The 18,676-nt window shown below is 41.5% G+C and overlaps 1 protein-coding gene across 2 annotated transcripts in view; it reads right to left on the reverse strand.

Annotated features, from left to right (window-relative positions):
* Nucleotides 1-17,333, reverse strand: part of RAB31 (RAB31, member RAS oncogene family) — a 61,424-nt gene extending 44,091 nt beyond the window's left edge. The window contains exon 1 of one of the 2 annotated variants that reach the window (XM_062570123.1): nt 17,228-17,333. In XM_062570123.1, the coding sequence (XP_062426107.1) occupies nt 17,228-17,251 (24 nt within the window). In that variant the 5' untranslated portion in view covers nt 17,252-17,333. Of the gene's footprint in view, nt 1-17,212 lie in introns of both variants that reach the window. The other variant, XM_062570122.1, reaches the window with a different exon arrangement.
* Between the last annotated feature and the right edge of the window lie 1,343 nt (nt 17,334-18,676).

Consider the following 18,676-nt stretch of genomic DNA (forward strand, 5'->3'; position numbering starts at 1 on the left):
TAGATTTCTTCATAGTTAACACTGTCTCATGCCATTGGGACAGTTTGTCTCCACTACACCAGATCCTAGCCCAGTAATCCTCTAGAGAGAAAAACCCCAAATGCTCAAGTTTCAAATACACCTTCTTATATACCTTTTTTAATGCTCTCCTGCATCTTTTGCTCTCTCATTGAAGAAAAAAGTATTTTCAATCCTCCCTCACCCCCAGACTGCAATGTTAGTTACAATCTCTCCACCTATACGCTTGTATCAGAAACATGCCCAGAGACCTCAATCAATACCACTGTCTCACCAAACTAAAAATTTAAAAAACAATCCCAAACCATTTATCACCCTATCAAAGTCATATGCTTAGCTAGAAAAGGGAGAGACGGACCAAGACAATGTCTATGCAGTAGCTAACATCAACAATCAACTCACTCTCCTAGAAACATATGTATCTTTGTATATGCACAGTCACATGAAATCAAAGTCTCTCCTAGAGTGCTTCCAAGATTATTGGATGTTATCTTGCTATCATAACTAGGGCTCCAAACTCAAGCTCTTCATGCTAAGGGGAACAGTCATGGCTGCAACCAAAAAAATTTCAAGGTGAGCAGACTGGCTCCTTTCTCTTCGTCTCCTTCCCTCCTCTCTTCCCCAAACACTTGGTTTTCCAAAGAATTTGTCCAAAGCGCTTTCTCTCACCGGGAATTTTGATAAAACAAACCACGACCCATCAACCTGCTCCTCAACTAGTTGGAACTGTCTTCACTCCACTACCTTCAGCTGAAGATTTAAAGTGTAGAAAAGCTTCTCCAAATGTGGGGAGTCAAGAGAAGGAACTTTATCACCTTGACAGAAGGCAAGACTATGCTAGAAAGATGACACAAATGGTTAAAAAGAAAGCTATGTTTTCTCAGTACAAGGTCCACTGAAATGGCATTAACTCATCAGTAAGGAACAAATCTTTGTTTTACATTGTAGTAGCAGTGGGAGACATGATTAGCAGTCAGTTGAACTATCCCAGAAATCAAGAAGTGGCCCACATGACTGCCACACACTGACTCATCCAGAGCTTATGTACACTGCTGTTCTTCTATGACCTGTCAATTCTATTTTTGTAAAGTTGCAATGGGAATACAAAGGAATCTTCTTTTGTGAGAAAGGGGTCTGAGAAGGAAAAGGAAGAACAATGGTGATTCCTTCAAAACTATTTTTTTAATAACTCATATAGAAAATAATAATAAGGCAAAACAGAAATGTGATTGATGAAGAGAACATGGCCTGTGGGTCAGTTCTCTAGTTACCTCAGCTCCTTTATCTTCAGCACAACTCAAGAATAGCAACACTGTAATATACGCATATTGAAAATAATAATAATAATAGATTAATTCAGCCTATAGCCTACTGAGATGTCCAGCTCAGCTGTTTTTAAGGTTCATCTACTTAGGTTAAAAAAAAACTCCATACTCTAATTCTAACATATATGTTAAATCACTGCATCATACTGTAGAAAGCAGCAGTTAACCACACTGCCATGCTAGCAGGTGGTTGGAGTGCAGAAATAATTGTTTTTATTAACAAACTGTTTTCCCATGTCAAATTTCCAGCTAATTCTCTGCATCTTTTCTTACACATTTGCCTCCCCTCTCCCTAGAAGATATCAAATTCAGAGCAGTAGCTAAACTGTCAGGAGAAATGAAGGATTTTAAGTTGAAATCAAAGAGCAGAATCTGAATCGATCAATTTTGTATGCCCTTGACAGGCATGTGATAGGGACTACAGCATGAGAAAAAGTGCTTAGCCTGGTGAAAAGGAAGACAGAAGCTTGGTGTTGATTTGCATTCCTCTGCCTCAAACTGTGGCTTTTGGGGGACACTGGCTATTCGTATAAGATGCTAAATTCCTTGGTTCGAGCAGCCTCTACAGTTTAAAACAAGAGCATGATCTTTATAAACAACAGATGGAAGTAAGGTAGTATCATTCTAGCTAACCAGCAAGATGAGAAGATGAATGGAGAAATAAGAGGAGCACCTTTCAGAAAGCAGTCACACACATGCACACATAGACACCTCCTTTGGAGCAGAAACGGATACCAAAGAACCTGCAAGGAACCCCAGGGAGGGGGGAATTCATTAATGCAAAGTCTGAGGACATCCTTAGACTTATTTATGCTTTACACTACAGTAAAGCAGCATTTGAGTACAACTGCATAGTCACAAACTGCGTAGAAGCAGTTCTGTTTTTTGGGATCCCAGAGAATGTTTTGATTGATAATTCACTGCTTCAAAAACTGACTCAAGACAAAACCCACAGCAAAGAGCAAAATACTTTGCTACTTAACACAGCTGCCCACAAAATAAACTACATCACAAAACTAAACATCATAAAACCATTCTGCAAGAGCTGCGCAGCACTGCAATGCAAAGGACATTTAACTGTGTAACAGCACCACCTGGTGACTCCCGGTACAAAGGGGAAAGGAAAGATGACAATCTGGCCATAGCAGGACAGGAGGAATGGAGAAAGAGCACTGGATAAATTACTCAAGTGAGCTGTGAACCAAGAGCCTGGGTAAGTAGGGAAAGAGGATTAAATGGTAGAGCTGCAAGAATTAGCCAGATGGGACAGATAGAGGCAGCAATGGAAAGGAGACGAAGAATACCAGAGCAGCTTTCTTCAAAGTATGGTTGACCAATGCTACCTACAACCATTAATTTTTCTCATTGTTGTTAGCACCCACGAGTATTGTGTGAGGAGATGAATGATGGGAGGAGCTGTGAGGAGACATCTCATATCCTACCAGTAAGTGATCGTGGTAACACACCAAGAAAGGAAAGAAGCCCCAAACCTGCAAAGTGTCAGCAGTGCTGTACACCTCAGAGGGATTTTCCTTTGCCTACTTTTTTGAGATCTACAGCTGTTGTACTGTAGAGTCATTACCATCCAAACAAGAATCACATCTCTCTACTCGCCTTCTACTGAGTTCTGAATCATAGGACCCTGTTAATCGAGGCATAAACCAGACAGGCAAGTAAGTCTACCATGCCAGTTGCCCTGATAAGAAAGCGTATTTTCTCACACAGTGATAAACCTTCCCATCTCTTCACTCCTTCTACCCTCATTCACCTTAATGACCTCTCTCTGTTACTGTCTTGCTGATTTCCCACCTGAACATCACCATAGATGCTTAACTATCATTATTTCCATGTCCAATATTTCATTTTCCAGATGACAAAGAGAAAGGAGAATCACAGCTTGAGAATGAGAAAATTCCTCAAATGAGTGTCACAGATGGGTGGTGGTCACTATTCAAACCCTTACCCAAACTAAGTAGTACAAAGAAATGCGCAGATCCCTTGAGAATGTAAAATCTCACCAAGGAGGAGCTAAATAAAGCCAAAGTTAAGCTGGACTTGCTTTTTTTTCCCTTTATTATTATTTTTTTTAAATACCTGCAAGATTTTACTGACAGCAAGATCTGATTTACACAATTTAAATGGTCAGGTTTTTTTATGGACAAATTTCCAAGACAGCCACCTTTTAACATTCACACACCATCCTCTTTCTACTTGTTATATCTTCAAATGATATATGCATTCACAAAAATCCACTTGACCTACTATGTTTCATTTGGATAAATTCCCATTAAAAAAACACTGTAAAAGTTAGTGTGAATAATATCTGTTTAAGAATTCTGATAATTCACCCTGAACTTGTTACATGTAAGGAAGGAACATGTGTAAGGAAGAAAAAACTCACTGTACCTCATATTTTCAATGATAACAAGCAATGGTTGTATACCATTACCTCTAGAGGCCAAGTGCGTGCTCACCAGCGTAACAATTTGGTTAAACAGTGTTTACCATCATTGTTCAATTCAGTGATCAGAGAAACTGATTTCAGTTTTCAGACTAAATACATAAATAACCTGAGGCTTTCATAGTTCAGTAAGCAGCAGCCTGACAAATTTTGTTTTTGAGTACAGTTTTGGCAGCAGAACTCATATAAACAATTCTGTGTTATTCTTTCCAAAACAAATTCTTTCTCCAATTGAACCTTTCCCCAATATATTTCTAGGAGCTTGAACTTTCAAAACAGTTGAATGACAAGGAGATAAACTTTGCCCTGAGTTGCTGCTTGACACGAGTTGCTGTTTATACTCCAACACCCTGTCTCTGTCAAATCCTGTCATTAAGGGCCATAATTTTAAAATACAGACTCATTAGCATCACTTACTAAATTTTAAAAAATAAAAAGAATTTGAATACACATCTGTCCGCATGTAGAAGGCATACAAAAACTTTCATTTGGTCTGGAATTGATAATCCCAATCAAAATATTACAGTTTTACATTACAGAGTGCCCACAAATCCCAGTCTGGATCAAAACTTTTTGGTTTAACTCAGATACATGAAGTCATTTTCTTTCATTAAAAGAAAGCAGTCATTCTTATGCAATCAACTATAGGCACATCCACTATCTACAGTATTTCAGGTAATAGTGCTCACTGTTTAGTTTACTGTTTCAGCAGTATAAAAATTGTCAAGTAGTTGCCCAAAAGACTTGTAAGAGGGTTAATTTGCCTTCAAGTTTGCTTCTGCAGGCTCAGTAAGGAATTTAATTCAGGGTTCAAACATTTCCCTTCAAGCCTGTAACTAGCTCACCCACAATGTATTATGGCATTTCATATCAAAAGAGGAAGGAAAAAGCCATGTATATCTTGAGTGTCAACTGAAGAATCAGGCAATTCTAGTGAAAAAAAAAGGGGAAAAAATCATCCTTTCTCTCTTGCACCAAAAGGCAACAGAGAGGAAGAAGGCACAGTTGCAGGGTGGAGCTATATAAAGACATTTCCCCTAACAAATGGAAATCAGCATTATGGCTCCTGGTCTTTGCTGTGAGTTAGAGGAACTCTAGTAAATGTCAGCTAAGGACTGCCAAACTACTCTTTCTTGCTTTCATATACTCCCTCCTTCCTCTCCCCTGCCCCTCACATACTGGACACCAGGTAGCTGCAAAGATCACTTCCAGCAGCAGCTTTAAGTTGGCCAAGTATTTCCCTCTGCTGGGGGAGGATCTTCAGCCGGTCAGAGGTGGCCACACTCCACCTCCCATGATAAAGTGATTTCATAACCTCGGCTTCACTCATGTATTCTATGGATTTGAAGTTCTCTCTAACACAAAACCCACCACCACTTAATTTAAATGGGCCCACCTAGTGCTTTTTCCCCTCTGTCACCCATGCAAGTAAACAGAAGAGATAACAGCAAACACAGAGTAATAAAACCTGGGGCTGAGTTATTTTATCTGTAGATTCACTTTGCCCTGCTGTGAATTTACTGAGAGTAAAACTATCTGCATAGAACAGATTAACATAATAAACAGATGATACTATCAGCATAAGGCCCTAGTCCTGAAGAAGCTGACTTCCTGAATATCTGCATCTTACCTTGTGGATTTCAGTAGGAAAGGAACTCAGCACCTCCTAGAGTGTGTACCACTAGTGCTACCAAATTCCATTATTGGTAAAATGGTAGAAGCCCTTTAAATGGCTGAAAGCTTTTTTCCTTTTTTTTTTTTTTTTGTTTTGTTTTGTTTTCTCAAGGGCATCTTCCTCTCTCCACCACAGAAATAACCAGGAAATAAGCATATGAACAGCTGACTCACAAAAAAAAAAAAAAAAAAAAAAAAAAAAAAAAAAAAAAACACTTTTGATACGCCTGGCCAATTTGTCACTTCGCTCAGAATCCAGACCAACAACAGTCAAAAGTATATGGACTTTGCCATTTGAAATGTTTCCCGGTTTTAAATTGAGATTTGCAATGTTAAACCATGAGCTCCACTACAATTAAGAATATCTACTCAAGGGAGAAAAACAGTCAGGCCAGAGGAAGAGTGGATTTGATCTCCATCTACACAGCAGGAGAGGTCACACAAGACACTTCCTTTCAGCAAAGACTACTGGGATTGTAGCCAGAGTGCTCAGGACTTTGCCCAAAGTCCCCATGGATCACAGACACAGCAGAATGACAGGGACAGGGATGCTGGATGATATATCAAGTGGCCCATAAAATCCTACTAGACCTTCCCTTTGATTTACCAAAGCTATGACAGAACATTCTTAGTTGGTTGAAAGATACAGCTTAATTTAATGCAACAGAAACACCACTTCTGCAGGTTCAGTTGGAGAAAAACATTTTGAAACGTGAATAAAACAAAGCTAACTTGCACAAAGTTAGAGCTTTATAAGGAAAAAAGAAACTGAAGACTAGAATCAAAGGAGAAGTGTTGGGGTACTTTTTTTTTTAACCTCATCTTATTTTTTCTGTATTACTCCCTTTGTTCTCATGCTCTGCTTCGTGTGGTTTTCTGTTCCTTACTTTCAGCTTCCGTCTTCCCCTTACTCCTTCTCAGACTTTACTCTCTGTGTTCCTCAATCTCTCCCATTGGTCCCCGACAAGTCTTCTAATTCTTTCCCTCCCATGTGAGTCTCCCTGTTTCAGTCCTCTATTACCTCCTTCTCCATTATATTCTTTCTTTAATACTTTGTTCCTACAGGTCTGCTCTACACTGCCTTTTATGAACATTTTTCTACTGATCATCACTTAGCTCAAACTACTCCTGGAAGTTCCTGGGCTGTAAAGGACTATCATCCTCCTTAATATAAGTCTTTTTGCTTTGTACTTATATGACAGGTCCCAAGTGTTATTTCTCTCTCTAGTTCTACTCATCGACCTAAAGGAGAAGGCAAACCTGGCCACATAAAATTCTGGATCAAATTAAATTACCCACTCAAATAAAGAACTGTCTCCAAAAAGTCCACGAGGTCCTGCAACCCAAGCAGAGGAAAAACTGGGTTACCTCATCTACTTGCAATATTAAAAGACAGAAATCACTCAGGAGCAGTGTTATCTTAAATACCTAATTCACCTAAACTTTTTATCTTTGTCCTCTACACAGCACTGCATTCAACAGTGTATTAAAGTATATGCTTAGCTTTAAGCCTGGAATTCAATTTAGCCTATTTAGCAAAGGCTGAATTATATACCTGGACACACTGCTAAAGAGGAATTATCTCTGTACTTAGAATTTAGAATGTGCTTAAGAATGCTACTCAAATTAGGGCTTCAGTAATATAATCTTAAATCAGCATTTGTATTATCTGGATTTACACAACTGCCATTTTTGTTTCTTAAGATGTGCTCCAGATGCCAGTCTTTTGCCCAGGTAGGCTATCAAGCATACCCTGAATGAGAAAAAAAGGAAGAAGAAAAGAAAAGAAGAAAAAATAATCAAGAAGACAGAACAATTAATTCTGAAGACCACTGAACAGCACAAATTACACTGCTGCTGGAATCTACTAACAGTTAAAAAGATAAATGTTGTGTCCCACATTTAAATTTCTTCATTGCCATTCAAACAAATTAAGATGCAAACATACAGTACAAATTTCCTTGAATTGTCCACAACAGTGATATAATAAAAAATATATTTTAAAAAGATACTGACTTAAGGGACAAGTAAGAGGAAGAAACCTTGTTTGTGGCACACTCAGGAACCGATTATCCTGAAAGGATGATTTGCACAGTATAGCAAAGATTGAAGTCAGCATGGATTATGCACCATGAAAAAGCTTCTGGCTTAAATTTATGTAGTTGGAAGCTTCCTGCTCATATCAGCTTTAACAAAATATATTGGAAGTGTTGATTTTATGACTCTTAAAAACAGACCTACTTATATTCAGCACATTAAAAGAGAAAGAGAGAGAGAAACATGCTTCCTATGTAATAAAGCTAATCTGTTCTCCTTCATTTCCCAAATCCCTCCAGGAATTAACCAACCTCTAGATTTATCCAGTCACAAAGCAGAAGTGTGCCCTTATGCACTGAAAGTGGTCTGTGTCGGCCAATGAGTTTTCTTAAATTAACAAAGACTATTTTACAAAAAAAAAAAAAAGCATAATATTTGCTTCTACAGCAAATATCTAATATGGATAAACATCTCCAATTTTTCAGCTATAATATGCTTCTAAATCATAAACTACTAACTGTAGGGATAAAGCGTCCCCCCTCTATTTTGCCCCCCATTCTTCCCCCCCCCAATTAAGTACTTAGAAATGCACTTAAGTTCAAAAAGCCAAGCTGAGCCTTAGCGTAACTCCACAGCATTCAAGGAAGTTCTTCCTGGGATGATTTTCACTTCATTCTTTGGAAAGTCTAACAACCCCTACTATGCCTTCCCTATGTTGGCACACAGCAGATATTGACCAACTATCTACAAACTCCTATTTTGCCACTGAATTCCCAATATCAGCCTCACAAGCAAGAAATGGGCATGTGTGCATGGCAAACATAAACCAGGAAAGTCTAAAACTGCTCCAATGTATCTCAGATATAATGGGACACACTAGAGCATACACGAGTCACCAGTGAGCATGGAGGGACAAGGAAATGATTTCAGACATGTCCCACCACTCTGGAACAAAGCTTTGCTGATGAACCATTAGGTTGTATTTACATTTACTTACACCTGCAGCAAACAAAACTTAATGCAACAAAAAAAATAACAGAGAGAATTTAAAATTAAACCTACTTTAGAGAAAATTTAAAATTAAACCTACTTTAGAAACCTTTTCTTACCACTGCAGCTCTGCAAAGAGGTTTTAATGTAAATCTGCCTCAGAGATCCCCTAAGTATAGATGAATTCACTCAAGAGGCTGATATTTATCATTTTAAAATACCACTCTTACAATTTTTACAGCCTTCTGCAGCTTTTCATGGCAGAGACTGTCCAGGCCAACTGGGACACTCGATGATGTCAGCAACATCCTGTCACTCTGCTGACATAGGAAAATACATTAACTCTGGGACATAAAGTATTCAGTTGTGTGTGTGTGTGTGTACATACATGTTTTTATATATGTACTGGATTTCACATACATCTAACATGTACTTCCATCTGTTTCCCAAGCAAGTACTTAAGTTGTCCAAAACAAGAAGTGCAAACTCCTAACAATTCTACCCTATCCTCCAAAAAATATAAATATTAGTGCGTGGGGGGGTTATGTTTAAAAATAGCTGTATGAAAATAAAAAACATTTGTTGTATTGACTATTGTTCAGCTTTCACTAGTGGCTCTGCAAGGCTAGAGGCTCTAAATTAAAACTAGGATTTGCTTATGTAAGGCTCTGTTATGAACTGCCCCTTTATCCATATTCACTGATTGTTTTCCTAGGATTGGATTTTTTTTTCCTATGTTGTTCAAAAAGCAAGTTGTCATGGAAAGATTGCACAAAATACTTCAGAAGAGAGAAGAAATTTCATTTTTCCTGCTGTATTACAAGTTAAGTTGAGATGGTATTAAAGGAAAAAAAAAGGAAGAAGAAGATAGCTCTATTTAGGCCTAATTTTCTTCTGCCTTGCTCTTTGTGCCATTACTTAGGCTCTGTGAGGTAGGCAGAACATGCTACTCCATGGGGATAAAACACTCTTGCTTTCATTTAGGCTGGAAGTCTGTGTGCAGTGGCAGCACCCAAGCACCTTAAGGTGAGAGGCTACATAATTACTTTCCCATGAGCTGCCAAAGAGCTGCAAAGATGAGGTAAAGCCAGCTGGCATGACAAGCCCCAACAAGATGCAGGCACTTAAGGCTTGTTCTGCCCTGTCCGAAAAGCTTGGGATGATCTAACCAATCAGTCTGATTAGTGCTGGATGGAGAGAGAATTTTTTTAAAATACATTTTATAATGCAGCTTTTCTTCAGTATTTTATAATGCAGCTAATTTTCCAAAGGAAGTGGAAGGAAAAAAGAGCTGAAGCAGATGGCTTAAAACTGCTTCAAAGGTTAGTAGGTTAAGCAGTTACAAATACTCATGTAAACTATATGGAAAAGACTGGGCTGAATACTAGCTTATAGAAGCTTTCAAAGTGAAAGTCAATCAGAAAAAGAAACTGCAAGAAAGATAGGAAATTGCAAGCCCTTCTTTTTCTCCTCCCGCATCAGCTAAGGCTGCTGGCACGAGTGCCAAAGGACAAGCTGTTTCCAGGAGCCCATGAGCCCCCGCATGCCACCTCTACAGAAAGCTCTGGAGGGGCAAGAGGGAGCCACAGCCATAGCAGGCCAAGGCACAGAAGGCCAAGAACTATGGCCACATTACACCCACACACACCTTTACACCCACACACACACACACCTTTGTTTAGAGCCTATATAGGGCAAAGGGGGACAGCACACTACCTATCCGCAGCAGAGCTGGCAGTGCAATGCTAGCTACCAGGATGCCTTAGGTTTAAACACACATTTTTGCATAGGTAGCCCCTAGCAGCAGAATCTCTACCCCATACCCACTTGCCTTCTGCCACCAAAATTGCAATCCCAGCATGTTCCTCTGGGAAAAGGCATATGCCTTTTTGAAGTCTTAATTCAATTCTGATTAAGGAGTCCCTTCTTAGGTTAAAAATGAGCAGCAACGTAACATTTTTTTCCAGGTATTGGTCTGGAATTACCACGCCAAATTTCAAGGGGCTATCTGGCTAAGTAGGCAAGTACATTGAGCTAATACGTTGCAAATATCTGGTCTTTTAGCACTAAGAACAACAGGTAACATCTGCACACATGGAATTTTCATTAGAACATAAATTGCTTTTAGTCACTTTATGCAATGAATACAGAAATCGCAGGACATCTTTATGGGTTACACTAAGGAAAAGACTGCATCAAAATATTCTGCTCCCTCTGAGTGCCAGTTTCCAAAGGTTTGTGCGCACACTGCAAACTCATATGTAAAATCCTACTCTAATATGTATACAGTAATGCCTATGTGAGAAGGATGAACAGTCTGCATATACACAAAACAACATCTATCCAGCCAGTACACTTACCAGGTCTACAACATTCATGTATTTTGCTCAGACACAGCCCAACACCTGCAAAATTTAGCAGGACTGTAATTTATCAACATTTTTCAAATAGAAAAGCCTTGTATATCTTGCCTGCCCTGGCTAATATTGGTTTTATTTGTCTCTTCTTTAAAATTGATCCTAATGACAACAAGCCCAATCAATAAACCACTGCCTTAGAAACAAAATCTTATTACCAATAAAATTCACAGAAAACATACTATAAATGTAAACAAAAAATGGCCTTTGAATCTGGCTTGACTTTAAAAGTCAGTTAAAAGAAATTATCTGACCACAGTAAGAGGAAATTTTTTCATTTGTTTTTTTCACAGGCATAAATTTCCTATATGCAAAGTTTCAGACTGCTTCACAGCCTGCCTCAGTGCAACTTTGCTAAGTAAAACTAGGAAAGTTTCACTGTATTTCGTCTGTGTTCAGAAAATGGCATATATTATCAATTCCACTTCCTTATTTTGGCAAAAAGTGAATTTATTTTTCTCAGAATTACCGAGAAACCAGAACAGCAGTATTTCAGCCAATATTAAGAAATCAGAGAGAGGGACAAAACCAATGGGTTGAGGAAACCAACGCAAGCAATTTGTTAACACTTTAACCAAAAGATACATAAATACAGTTTGACAGACAATACAACTACAGCCTGCCAATGATTTACGGATGATAGCCAAATCTAGATGGCATGCGCTCATCCAACAAACAAGTATGATCAGCAGATCAGAGCTATGAGCTGGCTGTCAGTTGACTGGAGCTGATTACTAGTCTTCCTACCAAGAGGCAACAGCCAAATGGAATTCTTTTTAATAATTCTTTTTAATAATTAAGCAGCTCCCCATCCAGATGCTTCACAACAACTGAAAGTAAAACCTGTTTCAAGTTCTGTCTCCTGCTGTTTTAAAACTACTCAAGAGCCTGCAGTTTGTTGTGCTGTCGTAAATGAAAGTAGAATTTGGCCTCTGCACTTATCTTTTCCTAGAAGGCTGTTTCAGGTCTAACACAGTTGACTCACTTTTCTAAATAATTCCATCCAAAACCTTTGGAAGATATGAGTAAATAAAAAAAAAAAGTTTTGGAAATACATCAGGAAAGCGGTAAGGCCAAGGTCAATATGAAATCCTGAATTCTGTTTCTCTGTGACTATACATGATAAATAACATACATACAGATTTAATGTCTACACTGTAAAAATTTGACTGTACTCACTTAAACATTTTGTAAATAAAAAGGAAAAGATTAGTTTAGGCTACTGAACATAATTATTTGCTGATAGAAGACGACAATCATTTCTCACTTGCTATATAGTTGAATTTTCTAAGCAATTTTTTCCCCCAAATCAAACAAACCACAGCCCTAGTCTTCTTCAGTATCTGGCAGACTGTTCTGAATTGCAAAGAGGACAACACATATGAACACTGTATTTATGCACAAGCACAAACTTCAGAGTATTTTTCACCAGGTTCCCAAGGAAATGTAATCACAGTGTGTCTGGCTGTCAGCCTTCAGCTGTAAAGGCTCTGGCTTTTAAAACTGCTGCCCAGTTTTACGCATGATTTCATATAGGGCTAGAAGTCCCTACACTACAAAAAAAAAAAGTAAGTAGCTAGGAGAGACCTAGATGAGGCTCCTTGCACGTAAATGCTGCAACAATGACTACTCAACACCACTGACCACACAAGGCAGCCACAGGAACCCATGATTCAAAAATTTCTTTGATGATGGAGCTACTTGTTTAAATAGTAAAACTACTAAAAATGTAAAACTATTATAAAATGCATTTAAATGAATCAAGAGATGGTGATGAACCATTAGCATGAAAACAGTTTCTGTTCTCCACTTGAACTGCTATTTTGTTAGGAAAAAAAAAAAGTTAAGGCACATTTGGTTAATAGGCACTTTTTTTTCCCCCCTTTCATGACCACCTTAATTTTATGCTCTATTTTGTTCTCTCCTGTTCCATTCTAGGCCACAACATTTGCAATGTGTACATGCCTTCCTCTTCGCATGTACTAGATAGAAAGGTCCTTAATCAGTACAGCCCACCCAGGGACGCAGTTCTCTTTCTAACAGCAGCGCTCCTGTTTGGATGGGGGCATCTACGCACTAAGAGCATCAAGAATGACTAATATTTTTGAAGTCAATAAAGAAATAAAATTATTGTCTTTTACAAACACCAAAACAACCTTAATGATTCTGTCATATGTGTTCAGTATAACATCCAGTTAAAGAAGAACAGTGAGCACTTAAACTTGCCACTGAAAAGCTTTGACAGATTTTGCTACAGGCTTTTTGTTCTGCATTCAGCAGAATCTAGGTCTCTCCATTATCATGACATTAAGATAGAAGCACCAGAGAGATTATTTCCTTAATAAAACTAATATCACAGTCCATATTTACCTTAAATAATCAAAGTATTCTGAGCTCCATTCCACAGTGTGAATGTGCAATTGACATAGGCAATAAACTGTTTTTCCTATTGCTATCTAGCAATAGGAATTCAGTTGTGGAGTAACTCAAGTAGAAATCTCCTTCTCCTCTATTCTCCTCACTTCTTTTACAAATTTGGCTCACCAACTTCACAGCATTTTAAGACTACTTGCTAACAGAATACATGCCAGCAAGTAATGAGCAAGAAAATGGAAACACAAACAAGACGGTGAGAAGATGGAGTCTCAAGCAAGGAAGATTTAGGCTCTAAATATGGAAAAAAAAATTCTACAGCAAAAGTAGTTAGGCTTTGGAACTTAATGCCATGGAGAAGTGAAAGATATTTAGGAGCGGGTGAGACAAACATATGCCAGAAAAATTTTAAGACAAGCTGATGGAGGTGTGAGGACAAAGGATGACCTCTTGAAGTCTCTTCCAACCCTAACTTCTATGATCCTATGATGATCAGCCACAGCATAAAAATATAATAAACAAAAACAAAAGTAAAGGAGTAATGGAAGTCACTTCAGATGGCAGTAAGCCATCACCCAAAGTGGCTCCAAAGAACAGTCAAAGTTTCCTCAGGAAGTGACAAAGACAAGAAACTTTGCTTCAGCCCCAAACCTGGCAATCTCTTCAGTGGATGCCACACACAATTATGTCAGGACTTGGCAGAATAACTGCTCTTCCAGCCTGCAAGAAGAAAATGTGAGGAGCATGTGGCATTCAGCAGCCACCACCAGATGAGAAAACCAGGGAGTTCTTCCCTGCAGTGCATCCCAGTCACATTTTAGCACTGAAGGCAGACTTAGGAACACACTAGCCCCTCTTTCCTTCACTCCCTCAAGAAGGTTTCCACTCAAGACAGAAAGGTCATGCAAGCCAAATGGAAGCTGTAGGCCGTCTCACCACACAGATTTAGCTGCAGCTAAAATCTGCACAGTACCAGAAGCAGGAGGCCTCTACGCAGAGGCAACTGATGTGAACAAACAACAGACTGGAGTAAGAGACCAGAAGAATTGGGATAACAAGATAACACACTGTGCAGATGCTTAAGTTCAGCCTAGTAAACACAAACATGTTTCACATGCAGACACACCACTGCCCAGAAGCAATAACTTACTGGGTGAAGTCTCATACCTCTGTCTATGAACAGGCTTAAAGCCACTTGCGTGGCAACACGCTCAAGACAGCTATTCAGATTTTAGCTCTTACATCTAGTGCTGCGAGGCGCTCAACAATTAGCCAGACATCCTGTTCCTGCTGGCCCACCAGCAAGCTGAAACCATCTCTCCTGGAAGAGCACCACGAATAACAAAGCTCCACGACCAACAAAGCCGAGCTCCCGAACTGACTCATGCCTAGGGTTGAGTTGCCCCAAAATTCTCCCTCATCACTCTCTTGCTAAAGTCTCTTTCACAAAGCTTATAAACCTAATGTCCATCCTCTTGTTGTGCACTACCCCAGGCTGCTCCACATTCACAAAGAGTTTTTAAAACCCAAAGGTACTTTTAAGGAGGAAAAAGTGAAATGCAGATGTCCAAATCAGTTTTGATAGATTTATGTTCAAAATTATGGGCCAAGGTCTCTTCTGTGCTACAGCATGACCTGGGCAATGTGTGGGAGACATCCAAGGGCCAGTAACTTATTCCCCAGCTCTACCGCAATGGCTCCAGGCCAAGCGTGGGCCTGGAGTAACGCACTAGTTTATAGGAACTGTTTTATGGGTTAGTAGAAAAGTGGCAGCATGGAACACAGCTCTGGTTTCTCCATTCACCTCTCTGTTCACCCTCCCAACTAGATCTTATACAGCTGAGCAGGGCTCTGGGGCTCATGGGTAAGTTGGCTCTGCCAGTGTTACACCAGCTGCAAATTCTTCCCCACTAGAGAATTCTGAGCTGGCAGAAACAGCCAAATTCCAGGTCCTTTGCACAGCTGAAGGCTGTAGACTGTCTGGGGAACTGATACAGCATGAAACTGTGATCCTCCTATCTGATTTAGAGATGCAATCTAAGGCTCTGCTGAGAAGGAGAGATATATAGGTTAGATTTATTTCTGGGTTGCTATCTAACTTTTAAGCAAATCAGAAAATTAATGGTGGCACTTGTTCTCACAGACAGGTACACACTTGCCCTGTTTTGAAAAACTGAAGGTTGCAAGTAGATTTGTATATTATGGATCCTGCAGTTTTGGGAAAACAAAATGCCAACCTCCATGGTAAGATACCTATGATCAGAAGTAGATGGTTTTCCAGCATTATATCCTATTAAAACTGAGGAAGGAACACCTTCTCACTAACTACTGAGCTGACATAAGTACAGACACTTATATCTTCCTAAATGTTTCCACTGCCACCCTATCATTTTAAAGAATCTACAGAGTAATTGCATACTCCTAGTAACAGAGGGCTGCTTTATGGGTTTCTCTTCCTGTCTTAAAACAAGTAAACAATTCCCCTGCAAAACCTCCAGTATTTTGTAATGTTACAAAACAGCAATAAATTATGGGCAAGAGGAATGTCATTCCACAAGACACTTCATCTCTAGAAAATTACAGGATTTTCTACTTGGACAAAAAAAATAAAGCCGCTTCCACATATTCTACCACAGACTCCTCAGGTCTGCTTAAACCACATTTATTTTGTCTCTATGCCATTTTAAAAACTGAGGGCAGGAATTCTTACGGAGAAAGGAGGAATGTTCATTGCCAAATACTTTGTGTTGAACTCTTCAGGGCCCTGGCACCATATCCTGGCTCTTACTCCAGGCTAAAGTACCCACTCCTGCTGGGAAAGTATCAACATAAAGCACAGGGACCTGGAGTACCTGTATTTGTTTGGTTTTAAAATTTGCAATCCACTTACACTCAGTAAGAATTCAATAGAAGAACATCTTCATTCAGACAGCTTTTCTGAATCTTAACTGCAATACACACTTAAAAGCTGTGTGACTTATACCTGATAAATTTGATAATTAAAAAAACTCAAATGGCATGCCCTGCTAGTAACTATCGAAAGATTTGCATCTGTATGGGGCTCTCCTAGCGGTATTAATAACAATTCCATGAGCACATTTTGATACGAAGTTCCCTCCGAGCAGGGCACAGACGGGGCCAAACTGCAAAGCTAAGCACATTGCTGCTCCAGATGTTAAACACACACGCACACGACTGCACCGAAAAGGGAAAGAACAAAAAAAGGAATGAGGTCGCTGACGCAAGTTTTAACGAACCCGAGCAAGCGAACAAAGCACGCAGCGGATAATAACTCGAGGCGTCCGAGAGCAGACGGGAAGAATAAGCGATCTCCCAGCGCAGGCACAGCGTTACTGCTGTCGCTTTCCCTTCTTTTCCGACTCCCACCACGCTGGCGTTAGTTCAGCTAAGCCGGCAGAGCAAGTGACAGGAACTTCGCGCCTCCCGCAAGCAGAAGGCTCAACCGAGAACACCGATAGGATCCTCCGGGGCTCCGGGCCGGCGCGTCCATCAGCGCCCCCGCTTCCCGCGGCGGGCGCACCGGTGGGGGGGGGGGGCGGGGAAGGATGAGGGCGACCCAGCTCATTCGGCACAAGTTCAAAAGCGGCAAAAACAGAACAAAACAAAGCCCAAAGACGCCCAAGCCCTCCCACCCGCTCCCCGGCCAAGTCTCGGCGCGGAGGAATTCAGCGCGGCCCCGCGGCGAGCCCTCCCCGAGGCAGACACCCGGCCCCAGCGGAAGGGGGGGGGGGGCGGACGCCGCCATGGGGCGGCGCAGTGGGGCGCGGCGCCCCCCTACCCTCCGCATACGGGGAGGGAAGCGGGGGGCGCAGGACAGGGGGAGCCCCCCCCGCGGCGGCCCCGCCGGAGGCCGAGAAAGCCCCGCTGCCGCAGCCGCTTCCCCGCCCGCTACTCACTCCAAGCAGACACACTTTCAGCTCGCGTATCGCCATCATCGGCGTGGGATCGAGCCGCTCCGCATCCCGCGCCGCGCCGCCCCGCACTGCCCCGCCGCGGCGCGGCACTGCCCCGCCGGGGCCGCCCCCGGAGCCCCAGCCCCAGCCCCAACCGCCGCCGGCGGCGGTCACGTGCGCGCCGCCGCCCCGCCCCGCCTCGCCGCCGCCGCCGCCGCGGCGCTTCCCGCCCGCCAGCCGCCCGCGGGCGGTTCCCTGAGGCGCGCGGTCGGCGTGGCGCGGCCGTTGGGGGCCGTTGGGAGCCGTTGGGAGCCCCGTTAGCGCGACTCGGAGGTGGCGCCGAGGCCAGGCCGGGTGGCTGCGGCCCGGCGCGGAGGGAGAGTCGGTGCCTTGAGGTGGTTCCTCAGCTCCGGCAGTGAATCGCCTCATTCCCGAGGTGATCTGGAAGCGGCCCCCCAACTATGAAGTCCTCCTTCAAACAGCGCAGCCACCCCTGTTTGTCACCGGGGAGATTGCGTGAACATATGTGCTGCTGTGTGAAAAGTAGTTGGTGAGGTCCGCATCCAGCATGGGGCTGCACACATGCTTAGTCCTATGCGCCGGATGCTGCTGGCTGGGATGTAGCATCCAAGCTGTTCCGCTTGTGAACAACTTGGATCAGTTGTAACCTTTTTTTATTTTTTGACATTACCTGTGCGGTAAGCAATTCCATACCTAAAAGAGTAACTCTGTTGATATGCACTCCTGATAATAAGTAGCTGTATTTGACTAAAATATCCACCTTCAAGTAGACAATAGGGCTGTATCCTGCACATAAAACCTGGTAAATAGTGCATTGCCACTAACTTCAGGACCCGTCCCCTGAAATCAGTGAGAGGGGTCAGGAACCGCTCCAGCTTTGCCCTTTGGCTAGAATGTATAGAGAACAGTTGCATGTTACAACCCTGGAAAAGCAGAAGAGAAGAGCCTGTCATGTAGTTTAGATCACATTCCTTCCATTCTAATTACAGTTGCCTTTTTTTTTTCCTTCCTTTTTGGCTGATTTATCTTGTTAAACAGGTAGAATTGCTAAGGGATGGCTATGGCAAATGTGATTAGTCATTCGGAAATTAGTGCCACGTCATTAGGAACTTCCTGACGATGAACTCTTATGGCATCCATTATGTCATTAATTAGTTCCAAATTATATCCTGCACTCGCACGGAGAGGCTAGAGGAGAACACACGCCCTCTTCCAACTCTCCCAAACCCTGGGCCAAGGAAATGCTTGGAACAGAGCAGTTCTTATCCCCAAGGAGGAAAATACAAAGCACTTTTAGTGGAGTGTCACAGCCTGTCAGAAGAGAGTATCAGAAGAGAGAGATTAAAGGAGAGGCTCATCAGAGAGATGCTTGGCATTTAATTAAGCTTGGTTTGCAGGAGAAGTTAGAGAAACAGAAATAACATTTTCCAATACTTTGCCAATATT

This window comes from Rhea pennata, chromosome 2 (genome assembly GCF_028389875.1).
Source record: "Rhea pennata isolate bPtePen1 chromosome 2, bPtePen1.pri, whole genome shotgun sequence".
Taxonomy (NCBI): domain Eukaryota; kingdom Metazoa; phylum Chordata; class Aves; order Rheiformes; family Rheidae; genus Rhea; species Rhea pennata.